Below are 18835 nucleotides of genomic sequence, written 5' to 3' on the forward strand. Positions count from 1 at the left end.
CTCAGTTTGTCCTCCTATACAATGTTCAGTCCCATTTTCTTGGTCACAATGTAAATTTCTAAACAGCTAAACTAAAACAGTAAAATGTCTTTTTTTTCCAGTGAACATTGACTGAATATTTCTTAACATGGCCCATCATGGTCTTGGTTCTGGTAAATTACATAAACAGTTAAACATGCTTTTCTTATAATATCTTTTATTGTTGGAAGTGTGGGGTTTAATCTGCAGCTGTACAACCGTATAATTTTAAATATATATATTTGTAAAAATTTGCATAGGGTGATATTTTTGTACTCATGTAAAATAATATTTGTTTTGTTTGCAATTATATGCAGATCTTCACTGCAGATGTGAGAGAAGTACCCTGCAGTCTCCAAGTTGGTCCAGCTCCTCCACCACCTCAATCAGCTGCTCGACCCTCTCTGAAGGAAGCACCACCTCTGCATTGTTTCTGAACTTCTTCCTCAGGCTCTCATTGGTCAGTGGGTTGCGCCAGTGACCGTAGAATGTGTCACAGCGCCCCTTAATAATGTCTCCACCAACAAGTGTCACCTGGACTTCTCCATACATGCGGTTGAAATTAGCAGGATTGTCGTGTGGATGCTCCAGACGGACACGACTCAGCAGGGCGAGCAGCTCAGGGCGGCTCATGGCAGCTGGGGTGAAGGACTGCACGGTCACCTCACCGTCCAAGAGAGCGCTGCAAGCATTAAATTGGAAGGAGTGGCGTGCCTCATGCTCAGACTCAGGGAGGGGTCTGTTGATGTATTTAGACTGGGGGACTCTGAGCAGGATGTCCTGGACTTGAGCTGGGGGGACTTTACCAGGACCGACTCCCACAAGAAGCTCATGGACTGAGGCTGCAGCATCTGCCACCCAGTGCATCCCCAGATGTGCAGGGAAGCGCTTGAAGCCCATGTCCTGCTCCTCAAGCAGGAATGTATGGCCGTCTTTACTGGGTGATTCTAAAGACTGTGGCACATAATCTTCATAGAAAGCATTAAACCCTGCCACCCCTGCAACAGCATCCAGAACCAGAGGACTGGCCTCCAAACCTCTAGAGGCCAGCAGTGCAGCTTCAAGCCCCAAACGTGCGGCATTGCCAATATGAAGGGGTTTAGACTGGGTGGCAGCATTAGCCATTGGGGCTCCAGCTAGAGAAGCAGCTATAGCCAAGGCATGACTGCACTGGGAGGGATCCAGAGACAAGAGGCGAGCACAGGCTGCTGCGCTCCCCATAGTACCAACCACACTGGGAGGGTGAAACCTGTTAAATGAACAGAGACATTTTACTCAGTTGTTTTGGAAACATTTTCCTCTGTGACTAATAAACCATTTCAAATTGGTACATTACATCATTGCAGTCAGAGTGAAACTCCTGACTGAAAAGACTTTTGTGTAAAGCTTCTCTTTTACGTGACTTTCTACATGCAGTGACTACTTGTTTTATGGGATTTAAAGTAAGGAGATGTTTACTCATTTCAAAAAAGTATAAAAAGCCAGTGAATTGCCCGGAAATTACTGCTACTGAGTTGGCAAAACACACCCAAACAGAAGTTTCCGAGACATTTGATATTTATGGCAACGCTGCCAACAGAGCCTCTGCTGTCTCTGCTCCTTGCACCTCAGCAGCCTCCTTGTAAAGCACAGTGCAGAGATAAGAGTCAAAACTTGATGTCTATAAACTCAAGTGGGTGCATGCAGAACATGCCTTAAAAAAAGGGTTTTATATCACTTACGGAGACATAGTACAAGACAAAACAAACTGTAATGTTGTTCTCGGGTTAAAAAAATAGAGTTTCTGTGTCCTTTCTTAACTCTGAAGCACTAACCTTTTGGGGATGTTGTGGGCCTCATTGGAGAATCTCATTAGACGGCCCTGGATCTCGATGCCAACATTAAATGCAAGCAAGAAGTCCAGGCCACTAGGTTTACTGTTAGCTGGCATCATGTCACTGAGAGCTAGCACAGAAGGAAGGACGGCTCCTGAGGGATGAGTGGCAGGGTGCCATGTGTCATCAAAGTCCATGGAATGAGTCTACAGGCAAACAAATTTTAGTAATCAAATACTGGTTGCACATGTGGAAAGTAATGTTTAGAAAGTTCTCAAGCCAGTTAATTCTCTTTAAATAAATCCTTCCTGTACAGCAGATTAGAAACAGTTGCTGTATTACTGAAAAGTGTGTCAAATGTTTTCTCACTCTATACTTACTGCAATGCCATTGACAAAAGCTGCCAGTGTTGGAGACAGCCTGATGCCCCTGTGCCCATACACACTGCTGATGTTATCGGGGGCGTACATGTACTGGGGAAGGAAAAGGACATGTAAACAACACTTACACTCTCAGTGTGTATGATTACCCACACAAACACACACATTAATGTAAACTTTGGGTCTGACACACTACAGATTATGGGGACTGAATAAGTTGTTATTGAAAGTCATATAACAAACAGCAACGTTTAAAGTTCATCAGAGATGAAGAGAGAAATAAAAAACAATCTGTTCCTGAATAAATGTATTATAATAACCAGATGTTTTGTCCTTTCATCTGTCCACACAGTGTGCACTGACTCAGCACTACTGTTCATATAAGGTCAGGCATTTGCTTTCATCTGTTTCACAGTGTTATATCAGACAAGATGTTGATAAAAAGTTAATTTCATCACTTTTCTGTTCTCTAATTCTCACCTGGCAGTGCTGCAGGGCCAGTTCAAACACCTCTGTTGTGCTTCCAATGAGGCCGACTCCAATGCTGTCCAGAACCATCCTTTTACTGCGGTGGAGCACAACAGGAGATAAATGCTGGGGCTTAATTTCACTGATGAACTTCCCAAAACTGGCTGTGACTGTGTCCTCTGGAGCTGGACGCTTCAAGACTGGAAGGATACAGTGAGAAAGAGAAATTAAGAAGAAATAAATGTTAATATTTTTAAGTAATAAAGTTGACTCTAATAACAGGTAATTCATAGAAGTAAAATGTTTCTTAATGTTTGACAACATAGGCTAACCTTCCACCGCAGACTTATGCAGTCCTCTGACAGCTTGCACTGGTCTAATGCATTTCTACAAGATTAAATGAGACAGAAGACAGACACATGACAGACTGTTAGAACACATGACAATTTTCTACTTTTTCTTTTTTGAACCCAGTGAATGGGCTGCAATCACTCTAATGAAAATCATTCAGCCTGTGATCCTGTTTGAAAGAGCAATTGTGCTGCTGACATGGTGCTGTAACAGGTGTGGTCCAGTATAAGTACTCCTTTACTACATGCTCACAAGAAACTATCTATCTATCTATCTATCTATCTATCTATCTATCTATCTATCTATCTATCTATCTATCTATCTATCTATCTATCTATCTATCTATCTATCTATCTATCTATCTATCTATCTATCTATCTATCTATCTATCTATCTATATATATATATATATATATATATAAATTAAGGAAATTAAAGAAAACATTTTACCTGTAGCGTGGAAAGCATGGCTTCAATCTGGTATTTCTGTCAAGTTGACTTTCTTTCTTGTTTCTCTTCGATGCAGCAGCAGTGTGAAGGATGCTGATGCTTTTCTGATTGAGAAGCCACCTGCTTTTTATAGTCTAGAGCACACAATGGTCACCAATACTTGGCTTAGAGGAACAGGGAAGGGCAAGTATATCCATAACAATCTCCCGTCATATCAACAGGAATTTCCACAGTAGTCACCACCTTTGTGACAAGCGATCATCATCAGAGGAGGAAGGAGTTTAAGGCTTTCTCAAAGTCCAGTGATGTCAACTCTCAGTCTGGGAATTTTCAACTCCGCCTACACAAAGGGAAGCCTTATTTATAACAAACTTTCAGCCCTGCTTCAGCATAACTCAGCAGTTCACCTGTTTGAGCATCTTCACCAGGTAAGACTTTATCTTGTTTATTTTATTACTGAAAAGGACAAAGATTTTGGCACTGTCTGTAACTTAGAAACAGCCTGAAACAGATGGCATACTGTCTTTAGGGGGTAAAGTTTTTTACTGAGAGATGCTGCATGAAAATACAACAATATTACAGTCAAAAACTATTTGCTTAGATTCCAAACCTTGAACATGTATAACCAACTCAGTTTGAAACAGTAGCTGTTTCTGGAGTTAATAGATTTCAGGATTAAAGTTAAATATAAAATGCTTTCCTTGGGGAGCCTGACGACACTGTGAGAGTAGAAAAGCTGAAACAGCCTGCAACAACAAAAGCTCAGCCCACTCACTGTGGGGGAGGGCCAGAAAGTCTCAGGTATCAGTTTTTACTGAGGTTTTTTTTTTACCTCATATGATGCGTATGTTGTTTAAAAGCATGTTAATGAATGTGTAGGACCAGAAAACTGGTCCTATTAACTCATTACTCACTGCATTTTACATCCTCCATATGCCTCTAAGCCTATTGTCACTATGTCACAAATTTGCTTTAAACCGCTTCTGGCCTTTTTTTTTCTTAGAATTTTATTTGTTTATTTATTCATTTTAATGTAGTATTATGTATGCATTTGTATTTATTATTTTTATTTATGTACTGTTATTAATGTTTTTAATATTCAGTTGTATTTGATTACACTCCAGTCATTTTGGTATATTTTTTTTCCTTATTTTTTCCTTTATTAATTTTTATTTTGGTATAACTGTTAGTAATTAAGGCATTAAAGGGTTAAGCTCATAACACATCCTGATGCAATACCATTTTCATAATAACAACATTATGATTTAGTCTGACATTAATGTTGTGCTGTCTGTGTGTGTTTCTTTTCTTCTTTATAACTGCAGTGGAACTAAAAAACCATCATGGCAGCATCGGACGGGTTTCCTGCTAGTTTCTATGGGGAACCAGGAGTGTTGGGCATGTTATCAAATGGGATCAGTGCATTCCTTGTACTTCTACAGAACTTTAATACAGCTCACTCTGGCATTGCACCAGTTGGAGTGGAGAACATACTTGCAGGTAAAACCTGTAGTAAAATCTGTAGTTAAAAGCAAGACGTTATATTTAAAAGTTATATCAGGATAGTTTACAACAATTTACAACACTTTTTACAGGTGTTCATCTCATCCTGATTGGCGGTATCTGCCAGCTGGTGGCTGGACTGCTTTCCTTTCGGAAGTATGATCACCTGAGTGGCACTGCTTTCATTGGCTATGCCGCTCTTTGGGGTAGTTATGGAGCAACCCGAATCTACAATGGTGCCTTATTTCATAGTCAAATGTCAATGCTGCATCAGCTGATAAACATTCCCTCCAACTCCACAGAGTGCCGCTTATGCCTGTCCATAGAACAGTCAGCAATTGCAGGTCTGGTCCCTTATATCCTGCTGTCCTTTCTCCTGGCATTTTGCTCTGCCACAGTCAACTACATCATGCCTTTTGTTTTTGGGGCCATCACAGCCACTTTAATCTTTGAAGCAGTAGCTGTAGTAGCAGGTTCCTGGGCCCTTGTGGTCTCTGGAGTTCTGGAGTTACTCATCCTGCTCTTTGCCATCTACGGTTCAGCTGCTCTGCTCATCAAAGGTCTGACTCAGCGTTTAGTCCTTAAAGGCTTTGGGACCCCTCTCTTTAATGTCCTCCTGCTGGGAACCACCAACTCAGCAAGTGCCCAGAGCATTGGCCAAGAGAAGAAGAAGAACACAAAATATGCAGAGCCTATGGCCTTGGGTTTCTTCTGTGACTCTGTTGCTCCTTTCATCTTTGCTTTCTACAGTTTTGGGTACATGAAATCATTTGGTTTAGGAGTCGCTTGGGTATCAATTGTCTCAGTTGCCCAGCTGTTCTCCAGCTACTATGCTCATCTGCGTCAAGATTGCTACCACACAACTAAGTTTGGATTTCATGCCACATACTGGCTGATCAAGGCATGGGACGAGTTTGTGGTATCTGCTCTGATAGTGCAGGAGAATCAAGTTGTCTCTGGGAGGGAAGCAATGGTGGGAAACTGGTTCTTTGTGGTGGCAGGCTTGGTGCTCTGTGTTGGAAGCCTGAACATGGACGTCCTAGAGCTCATCCACAACTTGCTCTTTGTCCTGGTCACAGTTGCAACAATCCCTCAGATCCCCTTGCAGGATTACTACATCTTCTTTGGTGTAGCTTGCTCCCTGTTCACTGCGGCCTCCATCTATGGCACCTTCTCGCGTCTAATAAACACCATTGCAGAAAAGTCTCTCATCCCTGTCGGAGCACAGCCCATCAGCACTGAGCAGCTGAAAAGTGCTTTAATGTGCAGAAAGTCTGGACAGGAAGACCAGCAGGTGCTGCCCCAAACTGACCAGACCTCAGATGCTCTGTTCTATCTTTCAAACGGGGTTGCAGCTCTTTCAGCGCTTCATTCAAGTGTCTCCAGTATGAATTCTACCCTCCTTCATATGACTGTGCCCTGGGTCCTCATCTCTGGAGCAATCATCCAGGCCTACGTCAGCAGGCTGCAAGTCACAGGGGGTGGCCGCTTTGGATCCGTAATCTCATCCATCTATGTGGTTGTATGGGCAACTTGGACCTGGTTTAGATTTGCAGGTATGTCAGTGTATGATAATAAACTGACATTTTAATCTCAGATTTCCACAAGATTCTCATCCCAAGTCGTTGTTTTCTAGGCGACCAGCTTCAGCTCTCAACAGAGGCAGCTTACGGATTCACAGCAGGAAGCATTGCTTTGTTGGTTATTAATGCCTTCCTCATGTTGATTGGTAAGGTTGATTCATTCTTTTGATAAAACCTTTGCAGCTTGTTTGGGAATGTTCCTTATTCTCTTATAATTTGTTTCAGCTGCCTACAGGAACCTGGTTCTGCTGTTTCTAACAGCAGTCATGGAGGTTGTTCTGGTCTGCTTCCTGCTCTCCACTCTTCAGCAACTGCCATATAAACTTGAAAGTAAGTAACAAACAAACAAAAACAAACAAAAAAAATCTTAAACCTAGAAATTGTCTTTAATCAGAATATTTAATGTGTCCACCATGTTGGTCAAGCATAATCATTATGATGCAATTTTTGACAGTGGCCATGCTTGGACTGGTTTCCATCATTTGTATATATGGAGCTTTGGCTTCACTAGTAAACTGCATCTTCTCACAGAGAATGCTTCTGATGGGTCCTCCCCTCATTAAGGTATACTGACAAACTTAATATTTCCTTTCTTTTAAAATATGTTGTAACATATCCTATACTTTATCAAACATCTTTCTTTTTCTTTGTCCTGTTTGTAGGAAAAAGTAAAACAAGAAACATCTACAGAGCCGCCCTGTCCAGTGACCAACTCTCGTCTCACCAGTGGTCTCTTGAAGATAGCTGGTATTCTGGAGGAGGGAGGAGTATGTGGTATTCCCACAGATACTGTGTATGCTTTGGCTGCATCGTGCAAAAATCCTCAGGCAATTGAGAAAATCTACAACATTAAAGTAAGAAAGAAAAATTGGGTATCTGTTATGCAAAGCATGGAATATTTCATGTAACCTTACTTCTGCATTGTTTTATATTTCAGGACAGACCAGCAGAGAAGCCTATATGCATTTGCATTTCCAGTGTAGAGCAGCTGGTGGCAGCCAAGCCTCCATTTAGTCCTCTGCTGTGGGAATTTATGAGGAACGTGTATCCTGGAGGCATTAGCTGCATCGTCAGCAAAGGAGACTGGCTGTTAAGACTGGGTAATTAGTGTAAAGCCTTTAAATAAAACAGTCACAGTTTGGAATTCGAAAAAAATAATCAAAATATATTATCAGTAATATTATCTGTAATCTTAATTATGTCTTGTGCAGGAGTTGGACCAGCTTTTGACCGTGTTGGTACCAGAGACAGCATCATGATCCGTGTTCCTGACCACACAGTGACTGGCCACTTATGTGACATTACTGGACCTCTTGCTATTACATCAGCCAATCCCAGTGGAGAGGCAGACAGCACCCACCACAGCATGGTCATCAAGTAAGAATCTCATTTGTAAAGTAACACATTTGTAAGTGTTTGTACAGAAAATTGCATAAAGAAGAAATGCTATGCACATACATTAACAGTCCTTATCTACCATTTGTTTCACCACAGTCGACTGGGCCACAAGATTCAAGGAGTTCTCTGTGATGGGGACTCAGACGAAGTTGTTGCATCCACTGTTGTCAACTGCCTGAAGATTGATGAAGGCAAGTGCATGATAACAACTCAGCCTTTACATTTTTATGTTTCATTAAGTACATTCTAACTCAAGTTAATATCTTTATTCAGGTACCATCACCATTGTGAGAGAAGGGTGTGTCCCGGCCATTAAAGTCCAACGGATCTTTGACAGAATTAAAAATACCATGGTGTGAGTGACCCTCATGGCAGGTTTCCTTCAAGTCAAGCTCTGCTTTTCATTTCAACTTTTTTTTTTTTAAATAACTGTGGATGTTTTATTTCAACTAAAGCACCAATATTGGTTATACCAATGCCACTGGAAAGTAAATGTTTTTTTACATGAGTTTTAGCTTAGATTCCAAAGCTTAATGTAAATAATGTTTCCCAGTGTTGTCATTCAAAACCTGCATGAACCTGATCTAAAATTTTTTATAAAAAAATGTTTAAAAATGTTTTAGTTTGTAAATTATTCTGTAACTGTGTATTTATGTATTTAAATTATGTTATATGTTGTAATGGAGTTCACACATTAGATTTAGTTTTTGGTGTTGGAGAACAATGTTCTCGTTTGATGTATGTACATTTTTGGAGCAAAAAAATTCAGTGAAAATAAAGACAATTTTTCCACTGATACTGTGTAAAGCGCATGTCTGAAAATCAAAGTTATTTTGTGAAGAATATAATATCAAGATTTTATTTTCAGTATAGTTATGATTAAGTATGACAATGGAGTGTGCTAGAAACAAGTAGTGAGGAAAAAAAATGATGTAGCTTAAGCAGGAGGAACATTTAAACAGGCAATTCAGAAATATATTTATCTGATGAATCAAAGGCTAATACGACAGCCTTGACCGGTTGTATCCAAGGTTTCTATAAGATCAGTCTCAGCTTTTATATGTCTAACATATGATGGCAAAAGAAACATGATGACAAGCCTATAAACACAGGAAAAAACTATAAAACCTATACACCAAACATCAGTTTAATTAACCTGAAAAAGTAAAACCTTTCCTGGGACTAAAACTGAAACCCGAAAGGCATATAAAAATTCTGACTACTGTGCTGATGTTAGTGCTGTAATATTTACATGCTTCACCTGATTCTCAGACAAACTCCCAGAGAACATGTAAGTTAACTTCTGCTTAAATGATGTGTTAAGTGGAATGAGTGAAAAGTAATTGAGAACCAGCTGTGTTTATAAGGAATGCAGGAAAGCATTTTTTTTTTTATTGATAGAATCTTGTACAAGCCATTTGATGTTTTATTTAGTGGCAAAAGTAAACCCACAATGTTTTTCTACTCCTTGTGTGGTGTCTTGTTGATGCTGTTACCCACAATAAAATTGGGTGGGAGTCTGTGGGTGACATTTGGGCAAAATGCTGATCAAATGGTACAGACAGGTATGTCCAGTCCATGAAATATACTGCAAACGACTTAAACAAGCATATGGAAACTGTAACATAATTATGTTTTAAATCCACAGTCAGATCTGCAAATCTGTGGGGCTGTACTTTGAGCTGACTTGCATTTAATCCAGTTACATTTAATATTGATATTATATCAATTCACAACAGAAGACATCTCATTTCAGCTCTTCCTAAAGTAAGAAAAAGTAAATGTAATTTTGAAAAAAATCATGCAGAGCCAGACTTGGGGATCATGGCTACTTTCCTCAACTTGTTGGGGTGACAGAAAGAGAAAGAAAAAGACCTGAAAAAAAGGAAAACAAAACAAAACAAAAACCCATAATGGATAATCAGTCGGCTCCGGAGCCAGAAATACTTGAAGAAAAGTATAGAGAGACAGAGCAAAAAAAAAAAAAAAAAAAGAAAAAAAAAAAAACTTTAAACTTTAAAAAGTCTGCAGTCTTATATTAAACATTCAGAGGTTCGACTTTTAGATCTTTTCCAGAGAATTCCGTGTGTTTGTCAATGTGTTTCAGTTTCAGAAATTGAGTAAATTTCCAGAATGGGTGTCTTGTTGGGTAAGTTTTTCCACTGGAACATCTTCACATTCCTCTTTTGTTAACCTTTCATGGAAGAATTTCCTCAGACTGTAAAGACTGAGTAACATTTGACTTCACATTTATAAAGCAATGGAAAAATGAGCTTGAAAACGATGATTAACCTGTTAGATCTTTTTCATACAATTCAATAAACTGATGAAATATCTAATTAAATTTTGATTTTTTTTTTTTCAGGATGCAAGATGTGACATGAATGTGTATTAACAACAAAAGAAAGTTAAATTCTAACTGAATATACTCAAAAATTCATTATTATGATAAAATAATAATCATCCTGTGAATACTTTTATCTCTTTAAATAATCTTAAAGATTATAGTTTTCATATAAGGAAAAGTGATAAGATGTTATGAGCAGAAACTGTTTCAACCGTAAAAGAAATTTTATCTTTGTGCCTTTATAAGAATGTAAATGGCAGAGTGAAATAATCATTAACAAGGAAATTACCCTTTTTTTCTTTTTGTATGAACAGTTTGTTTATTTCCTCATACGTCACTTTTAAAAATGCACTTTAGAACTTTAGAAGTTTCTATACTGAATTTATGGTCACAGGGACACAAATAGCTTTTGTACCTGAGTGACTACCAGGAAAGATTAGCAGAAAAGTTTAAAATCTGACATGGTTGGACGTTAACAATTTAATGACCCTAAAAGAACAAAACCTTTATAAGTTGAAGGTTTTTTTTTTTCTTTCCAGGTGCTTCCTGAATGAGAGGACTAAAACATAGCACACATTCTGAAGAAGGAAGGGTAGCTGGAAAAATACACCTTACACACCCACATTATTCTGACTAAAGTGTTGATGTCACCCTTAGGTCCTTGTTATTATGCTTTTCTAAGTTGTTTGCAAGTATGGTCAGCTGTGGACACAGCCTGTAAGACCAGAGCACCTGTTTCCTCTCTGATTTCCATGAAGCCGCCTGGGCGTCAGATAAATATACTTTTACTTGATTGTTGCTGTTTGGTTTCTGGTTAATTTGGGTGGCTAAATTCTGCTGAACTTAAAAGAGTCATACTTTCAGAAAACTTTCAGAAAAATAGATGCATTTTCACTGCAATAAATGAAAAATAATTAGGAAATTCTCTCTGTGACTGTTCATTAATATGATGAATGATCTTTAACTGTAATTAAAATACAGTACATTTTCCACTAACATCTTCCCTGAACTCCGTTGCTAGTTTGCTGCAGACAGGACTTAACTGTAACAACTTAACAGTTGTGATTTGAATCACCTCACTTAATACACTCGAGTGTGAGCTGATTTTATTCGCTGTGATACCGAGGGTTGACAGTTCGATCCTCGGCCAAGTCGGGTTCATGTCGAGGTGTCCTTGGGCAAGACACCAAACCCCTAAGTGCTCCTGATGGGTCGTGGTCGAGCGCCTTGCATGGCAGCTTCCGCCATCAGTGTGTGAATGGGTGAATGTGATGTAAAATGTAAAGCGCTTTGGGTATCACCCCAGGTACAGTAAAGCGCTATATAAATACGGACCATTTACCATTTTACCATTCATATTAGTAATGAAAAGATCTTTTTCTATCCCCAAGTAAATGATGGGAAACACAGTTTGTGGAGTTTGTTATGAGAAGACTCCCTAAATTTAATCGAAGTTAAAGGTAGGGTAGGAAATGTTGGAAACATGGTTTGAGCAAGCTACATTTTGAAAATACACAACTTAACCGTCCAAACCCCTTAATTCCGAATTCCCCTGAAGCCACGCCTCCAAGGCCCAGAAACGTGCAATACTTGTTCCTGAGGGCTCACGAGCGCTGGGCAGCATCGATTCGCTAACCGCACACAGATTCAGCCAGATTCACCTAAAAAAATTCAAACACATTTGAAATACTGCCACTGCAGTCGGACATGGTCTGTTCGCCTCACACGTTTGAGTCCAAACCCATCACACACTAATAGATTTCTGCACCAACTTGTTATGCCAACAGCCTGCAACTAGTGCAAACTAGTAACAACAACAGTTGGAAATCAAGAGGAAAATCTAGCAAAAAGTTGTGCGGTGTGTTCCCAGCTTTTTTTTCTTAGTAAAAACAAACATTATAGTATAACTAACATTGCACTTCGTCCAGTTCGTTTTATCCTCTAACTGGCTGGATAGTTGTTGAAATGACAAAATAATGCCAGAAACCAATGAATTATCTCCAAAAGTCATGAAGACATTTTTTTCTTACTAATCAGGTAGAAACAGGGCCACCATGCCATCACTTTGCAGCACTTTCTGCTGCATCAGTTGATGCCACTGCTCAAATACCACGATGATACACATTCTGGTCTTGCTCCACTCTCCTGGGGCAAATGGTAGTAGACATATCACCTGCCAATCTTTTAGAACAGGCCAAATCATGTCAAATTCCAATTTATTTTTGCATTGACAGAAGGTTGAACAAGAGATTATAAACCTCATCTCAACACAGACACTGAAAAAGTGATCTATGCGGTCTTTGTGGCCTCCTGATTATTGTTTTCATAAAGACTAAAATTGAATTTATCTTTACAATAATCTCTGTGTCTTTACTCTTTATTTATTGTTTCTTACCTGCTTTCCCAGCTTATCTGTAACTTTGCTGGGTCATATCATAAATGGGTCTCATACATTTTATTATTATGAGTTTGAATAAAAGCTCTAGGTGCATACTGTGCCTCTCAAAACAGTCCTGTAGAGCTGGTACAGTTTTATGTGTTCACACACATGTAACAGGTAACAGGCATTCCAAGAGAGCAGGCCAGTTTGTTGTAAAACAACTCACTAAATAACAAATAAACATATTTAAAATATTTCCTCATAAAATGAAAGTGTGCATTAAAATGATGAAGACTGAACTATTTGACTGCCTCTGCAATACTTTTGCATTTACAAATATTTTTTTTACTTATAAAACCTTCACTGTATTACATATGCAGTGTTTAGACAAAAATATTTAATAAACAACAAAGTAATAAACAACAATGTAAATTAATAAAAAGTAAATTATTTATGTTGTCTTACAACTCATGTAAAGTGAAAGCCAAGTACAAGTCTTTATATATATATATATATATATATATATATATATATATATATATATATATATATATATATATATATATACATATATATATATTTCATAAAAAATATTTTTATTAAATGAAATATTGGATGGTAATTTCAGGGTCTCAGATTACAGTAGGTCTGAACATCCATGCGTGTTTATCAAATGACTGGAAAATGAGGTATGGAGTCACTCTGAGGTGGAGTGGGTGTATACAGGAATGACTGTGTCAACAGGCTACTTGGGAACATGGCTTATTAAAAGAACTTCAGTGGAAAGTCTTATACGCCTGGATGTAACTGTGGTTTGCTGTACTGACTTTCAGAATAAGTATAAATGATGCGTTAACAATTGCAAAATGTACCGTCTCCACAATTTAACAATCTTTTTTACATTTACTAATTACTATTTTCTCTTTTTCATCCCACATAAATTATCTTCCTTGATCTTAGTCAAGTTTTGATTTGATATTATTTATGTTGTGATGGTACAATCAGTTTACTTAAAAAAAAAAAAAAGGGGCAGAAGTCTACAAATGTCTTTATGAATGTGTTAAAAACAACAACAATAAAACCATTACATAATTACACTGGGTACGCAACAGTTACTGCATTAAGAAACAATTCAACAAATGTTTCGTTCAAAGTGCTACAAATTTCAGACAAAAAAAGACAAACAATACCAATGAACAATGTACATTCCTCAGAAAATATAAATTAAAAAGTTTTCAGTCTGTGTGCATAAAATATCAGTGGAAACCACCATAGTTCCTCCAATATAACAGTTATTTGTGTACATTAGAATTTAATTTAACCATCGGAAGCATCATGATAAAGTACAAAACATGACTATTTTGACCCTTTTCTGAGGACTGGACTTTGTTCAGGTGAAGCATAAACTGGTGTTGAGTTTCCACTTCCTCTTCCTGACTCTGCCGTGTCGTCCTCTCCTGAAGTTGTCTCCCTTTGTACGTCTGGTAAATAGAGGTCATATTCAAAACCAGAATTCAGATGACCTTGTATGTGCCGATTTCGAACCTCCTCAAAAATCTTAAGAACCTTGAAAGGGGGCAAGAAAAAGTTGTATGTAGTAAAATTAGCACACAGCAAATTACAGAAATTAATAGAACAAGTAATGATGCTTTGCATTACCTTGGATTTTGGAATGAGACCCACTCTAAAGAAACCAATGTGTCCAGTTTCAATCTTGGTGCAGTCGACCACCGTGGATGCAATGTTTTCTGGGGAGGGTCCATCACACAACACTCCATCCACCTAGAACAAGTAAAATTCACATGTAGCTAATGGAAACCTCTTTGGTTTAACATCTGACTGAAAGAAACTATGAATGCAACTCTTTCTCCCCGTCCTCCTGTTGACAACTTTGTGGCTTCTTAAATGAAATCATGTGGAAACACTCCAGTGAGTGGTATTTTTCTCCTGAAGCTTTTAGCTGCAACATTTTACTGAACACCCTTATGGGCTATATTTAAGGGTATGAGCAAAAATAAATATATATATATATATATTAATAGGAGGACTTGTTGATTTAATAACACTTGATTTCTGTCATTACCTTGTCTCCAAGTTTGGCATAAACTTGGTTATGGTGAGTTGTGTCTGCTTCGCCTGTGGGGTTGGCTGAGGTTACAGCAATGGGCCCCACCTACAAGAAATAAATTGGATGGTCAATGAATTTTCATTAATCCTGCCTTTTTAATTTATCACTTTGTAACTGGAATGCAAATAAAGATGTGCAGCTATCAATATCTATTCACCAGATTAATGAGGTGTGTTGCTACTGCACAGTCTGGATTTCTGATCGCAATGCTTTGTGGAGTTCCTATATGTTTGGCTGCATCTCCTAAACCAAACGTGTCCATCCAGGGACCTGTATGAGACAAGAAACCAATATGATGCTCATAAATCCCAACCAACCATTCATGATGAACCCATACATAATGGACCACTTGTAAATGTGGATACACTCACCTCGGGGTATGACCATACTAATAGAGGACGGCCATGCAGCCTCCATGAAGTCCAGGAGCAGTGGGCTCAGCAGGTGTCTTACAGGCTCCAGCTGTTTGATGGAGGAGATCCACATGGACATGGGTCGGTCCTCGGCTTGTTTTTTCACCCTGGAGTCAAAAAAAGGAGAGAGATTCACTAAATGGATCTAACTAAGGTTATTGTAAAAAAAACAATAGAAACCTACTTGTATGCTTTGACAACAGCATCTGGTCTGTTGCAGGCTGCTACCAGCACATAGACGGTGTCTGTTGGCATTCCACATATGCCTCCATTTTTCATGATTTCTGCATGAGAAAAGGAAAAAATTTAATTAAATTAAATTAAATAAAAAAATAAATTCAAATACAGCAACTAAACAAGTGTCTTTTTTCAGAAATCAGCACCATTGTCTTTTATTTCTCACCTGCAATCTGCTGGACTGATGTGGCCTTGCGGGCGGGTACATGTGGACATATATTGGCCCCTCCCCCTACCCCACCCAGCTTGACAAGAGGTCTTCCTAAGGGGATCTGGGGAGACTTGAAGGTGCTGTTGAAAATGTGTGCCAAGAAACAGTAAAAACTGACGAGACCAAAGATGATGGTGACTCCTATGTCATAACCATAAGGTAGTGCACCCACTGCATCCAGCAGAAAGCTGATGAGTATGAGCTGAAAGGTGAACGCATAGACAAACCAGGTAACGTTTACAAACAAAGCTGCAACTGTCACTAGAAAGTTAAACAGCATGAAGCTAATGATCCCAACAGCCACATTGAAGCCTCTGGTTTCACCGTAGAGGCCACCGTATCTCGTCAGCCCCCACACTGTCCACATCACCCCGTAGAGGATAAAGACTGTGCTCTCAAAGGTTTTACCCCGAGCAAATGCTACTGAACCACACAGCAGCTGCAGCGCCCCACCAGCCACCACCACCCAGGGCAGAACCAGCACAGACAGAGGATTTCTGGCACCAACTGTGGCTGTGATGGCAAAAGCAGCCAGCACACTGCAGGCATGACCCAACACCTCTGCATCTGCATATTTAGAGTAGCCCAGGTGAGGTGCATGTTGTTCCTTATCATGAGCTCTGAGAACAACACTTTGCATCTTGGTTACTAAATTCTTGAAAACTCCCTTTCCTGTAGGAATCACGATACTGGAGACCATGTTGAATGTAGTAATAAAAAGCATGATGGTAGATGCTACAAATATAGCTGCCTGTACACCCTGAGTGCCCCCTTGGAAGAAGCCTTGAGGTTGGGCTGCTATAGAAATACAGTAGGCTACAAAAAATAACTGGTAGAAACCCTCCAACAAACTCGTCTGACAGCTGAACAGAGCCAGGATGAAAAAAAGAACTGAAAAGACAACAGGGAAAGGGACAGGAGAGAAAGGCTGAATGGAATAAAAAGACAACAGAGCACTGTAACCCTCTGCAAACTTCAGCAGGGCAGTGAAACCAAAGAAAGTGGCAGCTAGAGTGTCCATAGCTCGGTAAAAGAGGACACACAAGCCAAGCTGGAAAACTCCAGCTGTCCACAGCCAAGGGACATGACCGACATAGAGCTGGGGGACCACACCTAACAGGGGACAGGCTAATACAGAAGCAGACAACAAGTTCATCACCAAACCTGCAGTTACTGCATCACTGCAGCGCTGGTTCTGCTCAGATTTTTCCTTCAGTCCTGAGTTTGGAAGTCCCACTTTGCCTTGAGTGATCAAGGACAGCAGTTGTCCAAAACCAAAATAAACACATACTAAACAGACAAGGAAATAATTAGCAGCTGTGGCAGACTGGCCAAACCCTGCAGCTGAGAGGCCAGCAATTTGATGAGCACAGGCTAAAGAAATGCCGACAGCTATAAGAAACAGAACTACTTTCCTCACAAAGACAGCAACACTGCCTATGATGAACAAGGCCAAGGTAAATGCTGCCAGACCAGGGACTAGAGAAGATTTCAGGTCTGTGGGATGAAGCACCATCTGTCCTACCAGGATGTACACCAGACCTGAACCACACCACAGAGCAGAGACAGTCAGACACAGAGCAGAAAACAGCTGGGCGTGGGACAGACTGCGATGGACACCTAGGAGAGAGAAGAGGCAGAGTCAGGAGATGGGAAGCAGCTAAATAAATAAATCTGTGAGCATAAATAAATCAAAACAAACCTGCATAAGCTACAATAGCAGCAATGATGAGGAGTAGTATCCCCAGAGCAGTGTAAGGGATGAAGTTTTTCTCAGAAGAGCTGGCATAGCTGTTCACCAAAAGCAGGAGCGAACCTGTAGGTCAACACCAAAGGTATTTTCCTGGACTGTTTGTGTGGGCTATTAAGTAAAAATACATGGATTGACTAACTAACTAACTAACTAAACAAATAAGATTTAAAACTACAAGTATTTAAAATGTACTTAACTCATCTACAACTCACGATGATTGAACATATTTATTTTGACGATATTTTATGAATTCCTGTTGCTTACTTTAAATAGTCAAATCAATTTCATAATCTCTTTTTTCACTTTAAATCACCAGAGGAGGAATCAGCGGAGGATCACTTTGCCTAAACTTTTTTTGGTTAAATAAAGCTTTCTAACAGACTCATGAACTTACTCAACCTCTCAACTCAACAACACTATAACAATTCTCCTAAAATGTGAAGGAAGCTGGTTGTCATCAGATGCAAACAGCAGACATGTGCAGAACTTTGATGACAATAAAATGTAGATAATCATAAATGGAAATTAATATTTCTTAACTAATGATTAATAAGAACGTAAACACCAGTCAAACACTCTTTCCCATGTAAAAATGACAACTTACCACTAAAGATGCCCAGGATGCCGACAGACACGTCTAATGTGCGCGATTGAGCCATGGTAGCGATGTTTCTCTGCCCAGTGTTGAGACTGGGCTTTATACAGCTGTGTGACGTCATCACGCAGGATAAACAAGGGTTGGAGAGCTGCACGTTGCGGGGAAATAAGAGTCCGGGAAAAGCAGTAGCAGAAGGAAGGAAAGACTCTGCTGTAAGTGATACAAGTTGACTCCTCCTTCTGCGTTTTTCCCCCAAGGATAATTAAACCAGGTCAATTTTAGAAAAAAACTACAACGTAAACGTCATGCTTTAGTAAAAAATCTGTACACACTATAAACCCAAGATATTTCTGTAAATTGAAATGTTAAAAAATTCACAAGCAAGAAACTTTAGGGCACATAAACAAAATGTCATGATTTCTTTTGTAATTTATAAATATATATATATATATATATATATATATATATATATATATATATATATATATATATATATATATATATATATATATATATATCAGTTAATTTTCCTTCATAGAACTAAATATTTTACTAATACAAGACTATATAAGCGACCCAGAAATGATTAAGTGGTTTAAACTTCTCATCGACATAATGCCAACAGTAGCGTGATTCAGCATTTTATCGCAAGATGTGGAACATATATATATATATATATATATATATATATATATATATATATATATATATATATATATATATATATATATATATTTCAGTTAATCTTCCTTCATAGAACTAAATATTTTACTAATACAAGACTATATAAGCGACCCAGAAAT

General features: G+C 38.9%; 3 protein-coding genes across 3 annotated transcripts; 1 reads left to right on the forward strand and 2 right to left on the reverse strand.

Annotated features, from left to right (window-relative positions):
• On the reverse strand, nucleotides 1-3546 carry LOC121643098 (cis-aconitate decarboxylase-like). Its single transcript, XM_041990315.1, has 6 exons — nucleotides 3482-3546; nucleotides 3013-3067; nucleotides 2693-2880; nucleotides 2213-2305; nucleotides 1833-2038; nucleotides 1-1267 (listed from the first exon to the last, which is right to left on the reverse strand). The coding sequence occupies exons 1-6, from the start codon at nucleotides 3497-3499 to the stop codon at nucleotides 340-342; spliced, it is 1488 nt and encodes a 495-aa protein (XP_041846249.1). The 5' UTR covers nucleotides 3500-3546; the 3' UTR covers nucleotides 1-339.
• Nucleotides 3547-3868: 322 nt separating this feature from the next.
• LOC121643093 lies at nucleotides 3869-8712 on the forward strand. The gene is made up of 11 exons (XM_041990310.1): nucleotides 3869-3909; nucleotides 4807-4981; nucleotides 5077-6540; nucleotides 6621-6713; nucleotides 6793-6897; nucleotides 7022-7131; nucleotides 7230-7421; nucleotides 7505-7667; nucleotides 7779-7944; nucleotides 8062-8156; nucleotides 8239-8712. The coding sequence occupies exons 2-11, from the start codon at nucleotides 4825-4827 to the stop codon at nucleotides 8322-8324; spliced, it is 2631 nt and encodes an 876-aa protein (XP_041846244.1). The 5' UTR covers nucleotides 3869-3909; nucleotides 4807-4824; the 3' UTR covers nucleotides 8325-8712.
• A 4603-nt stretch (nucleotides 8713-13315) lies between these two features.
• LOC121643094 lies at nucleotides 13316-18112 on the reverse strand. The gene is made up of 9 exons (XM_041990311.1): nucleotides 18039-18112; nucleotides 17384-17497; nucleotides 15637-17301; nucleotides 15418-15517; nucleotides 15192-15340; nucleotides 14978-15090; nucleotides 14776-14865; nucleotides 14352-14474; nucleotides 13316-14258 (listed from the first exon to the last, which is right to left on the reverse strand). The coding sequence occupies exons 1-9, from the start codon at nucleotides 18091-18093 to the stop codon at nucleotides 14049-14051; spliced, it is 2619 nt and encodes an 872-aa protein (XP_041846245.1). The 5' UTR covers nucleotides 18094-18112; the 3' UTR covers nucleotides 13316-14048.
• Between the last annotated feature and the right edge of the window lie 723 nt (nucleotides 18113-18835).

Source organism: Melanotaenia boesemani, chromosome 7 (assembly GCF_017639745.1).
Source record: "Melanotaenia boesemani isolate fMelBoe1 chromosome 7, fMelBoe1.pri, whole genome shotgun sequence".
Taxonomy (NCBI): Eukaryota; Metazoa; Chordata; class Actinopteri; order Atheriniformes; family Melanotaeniidae; genus Melanotaenia; species Melanotaenia boesemani.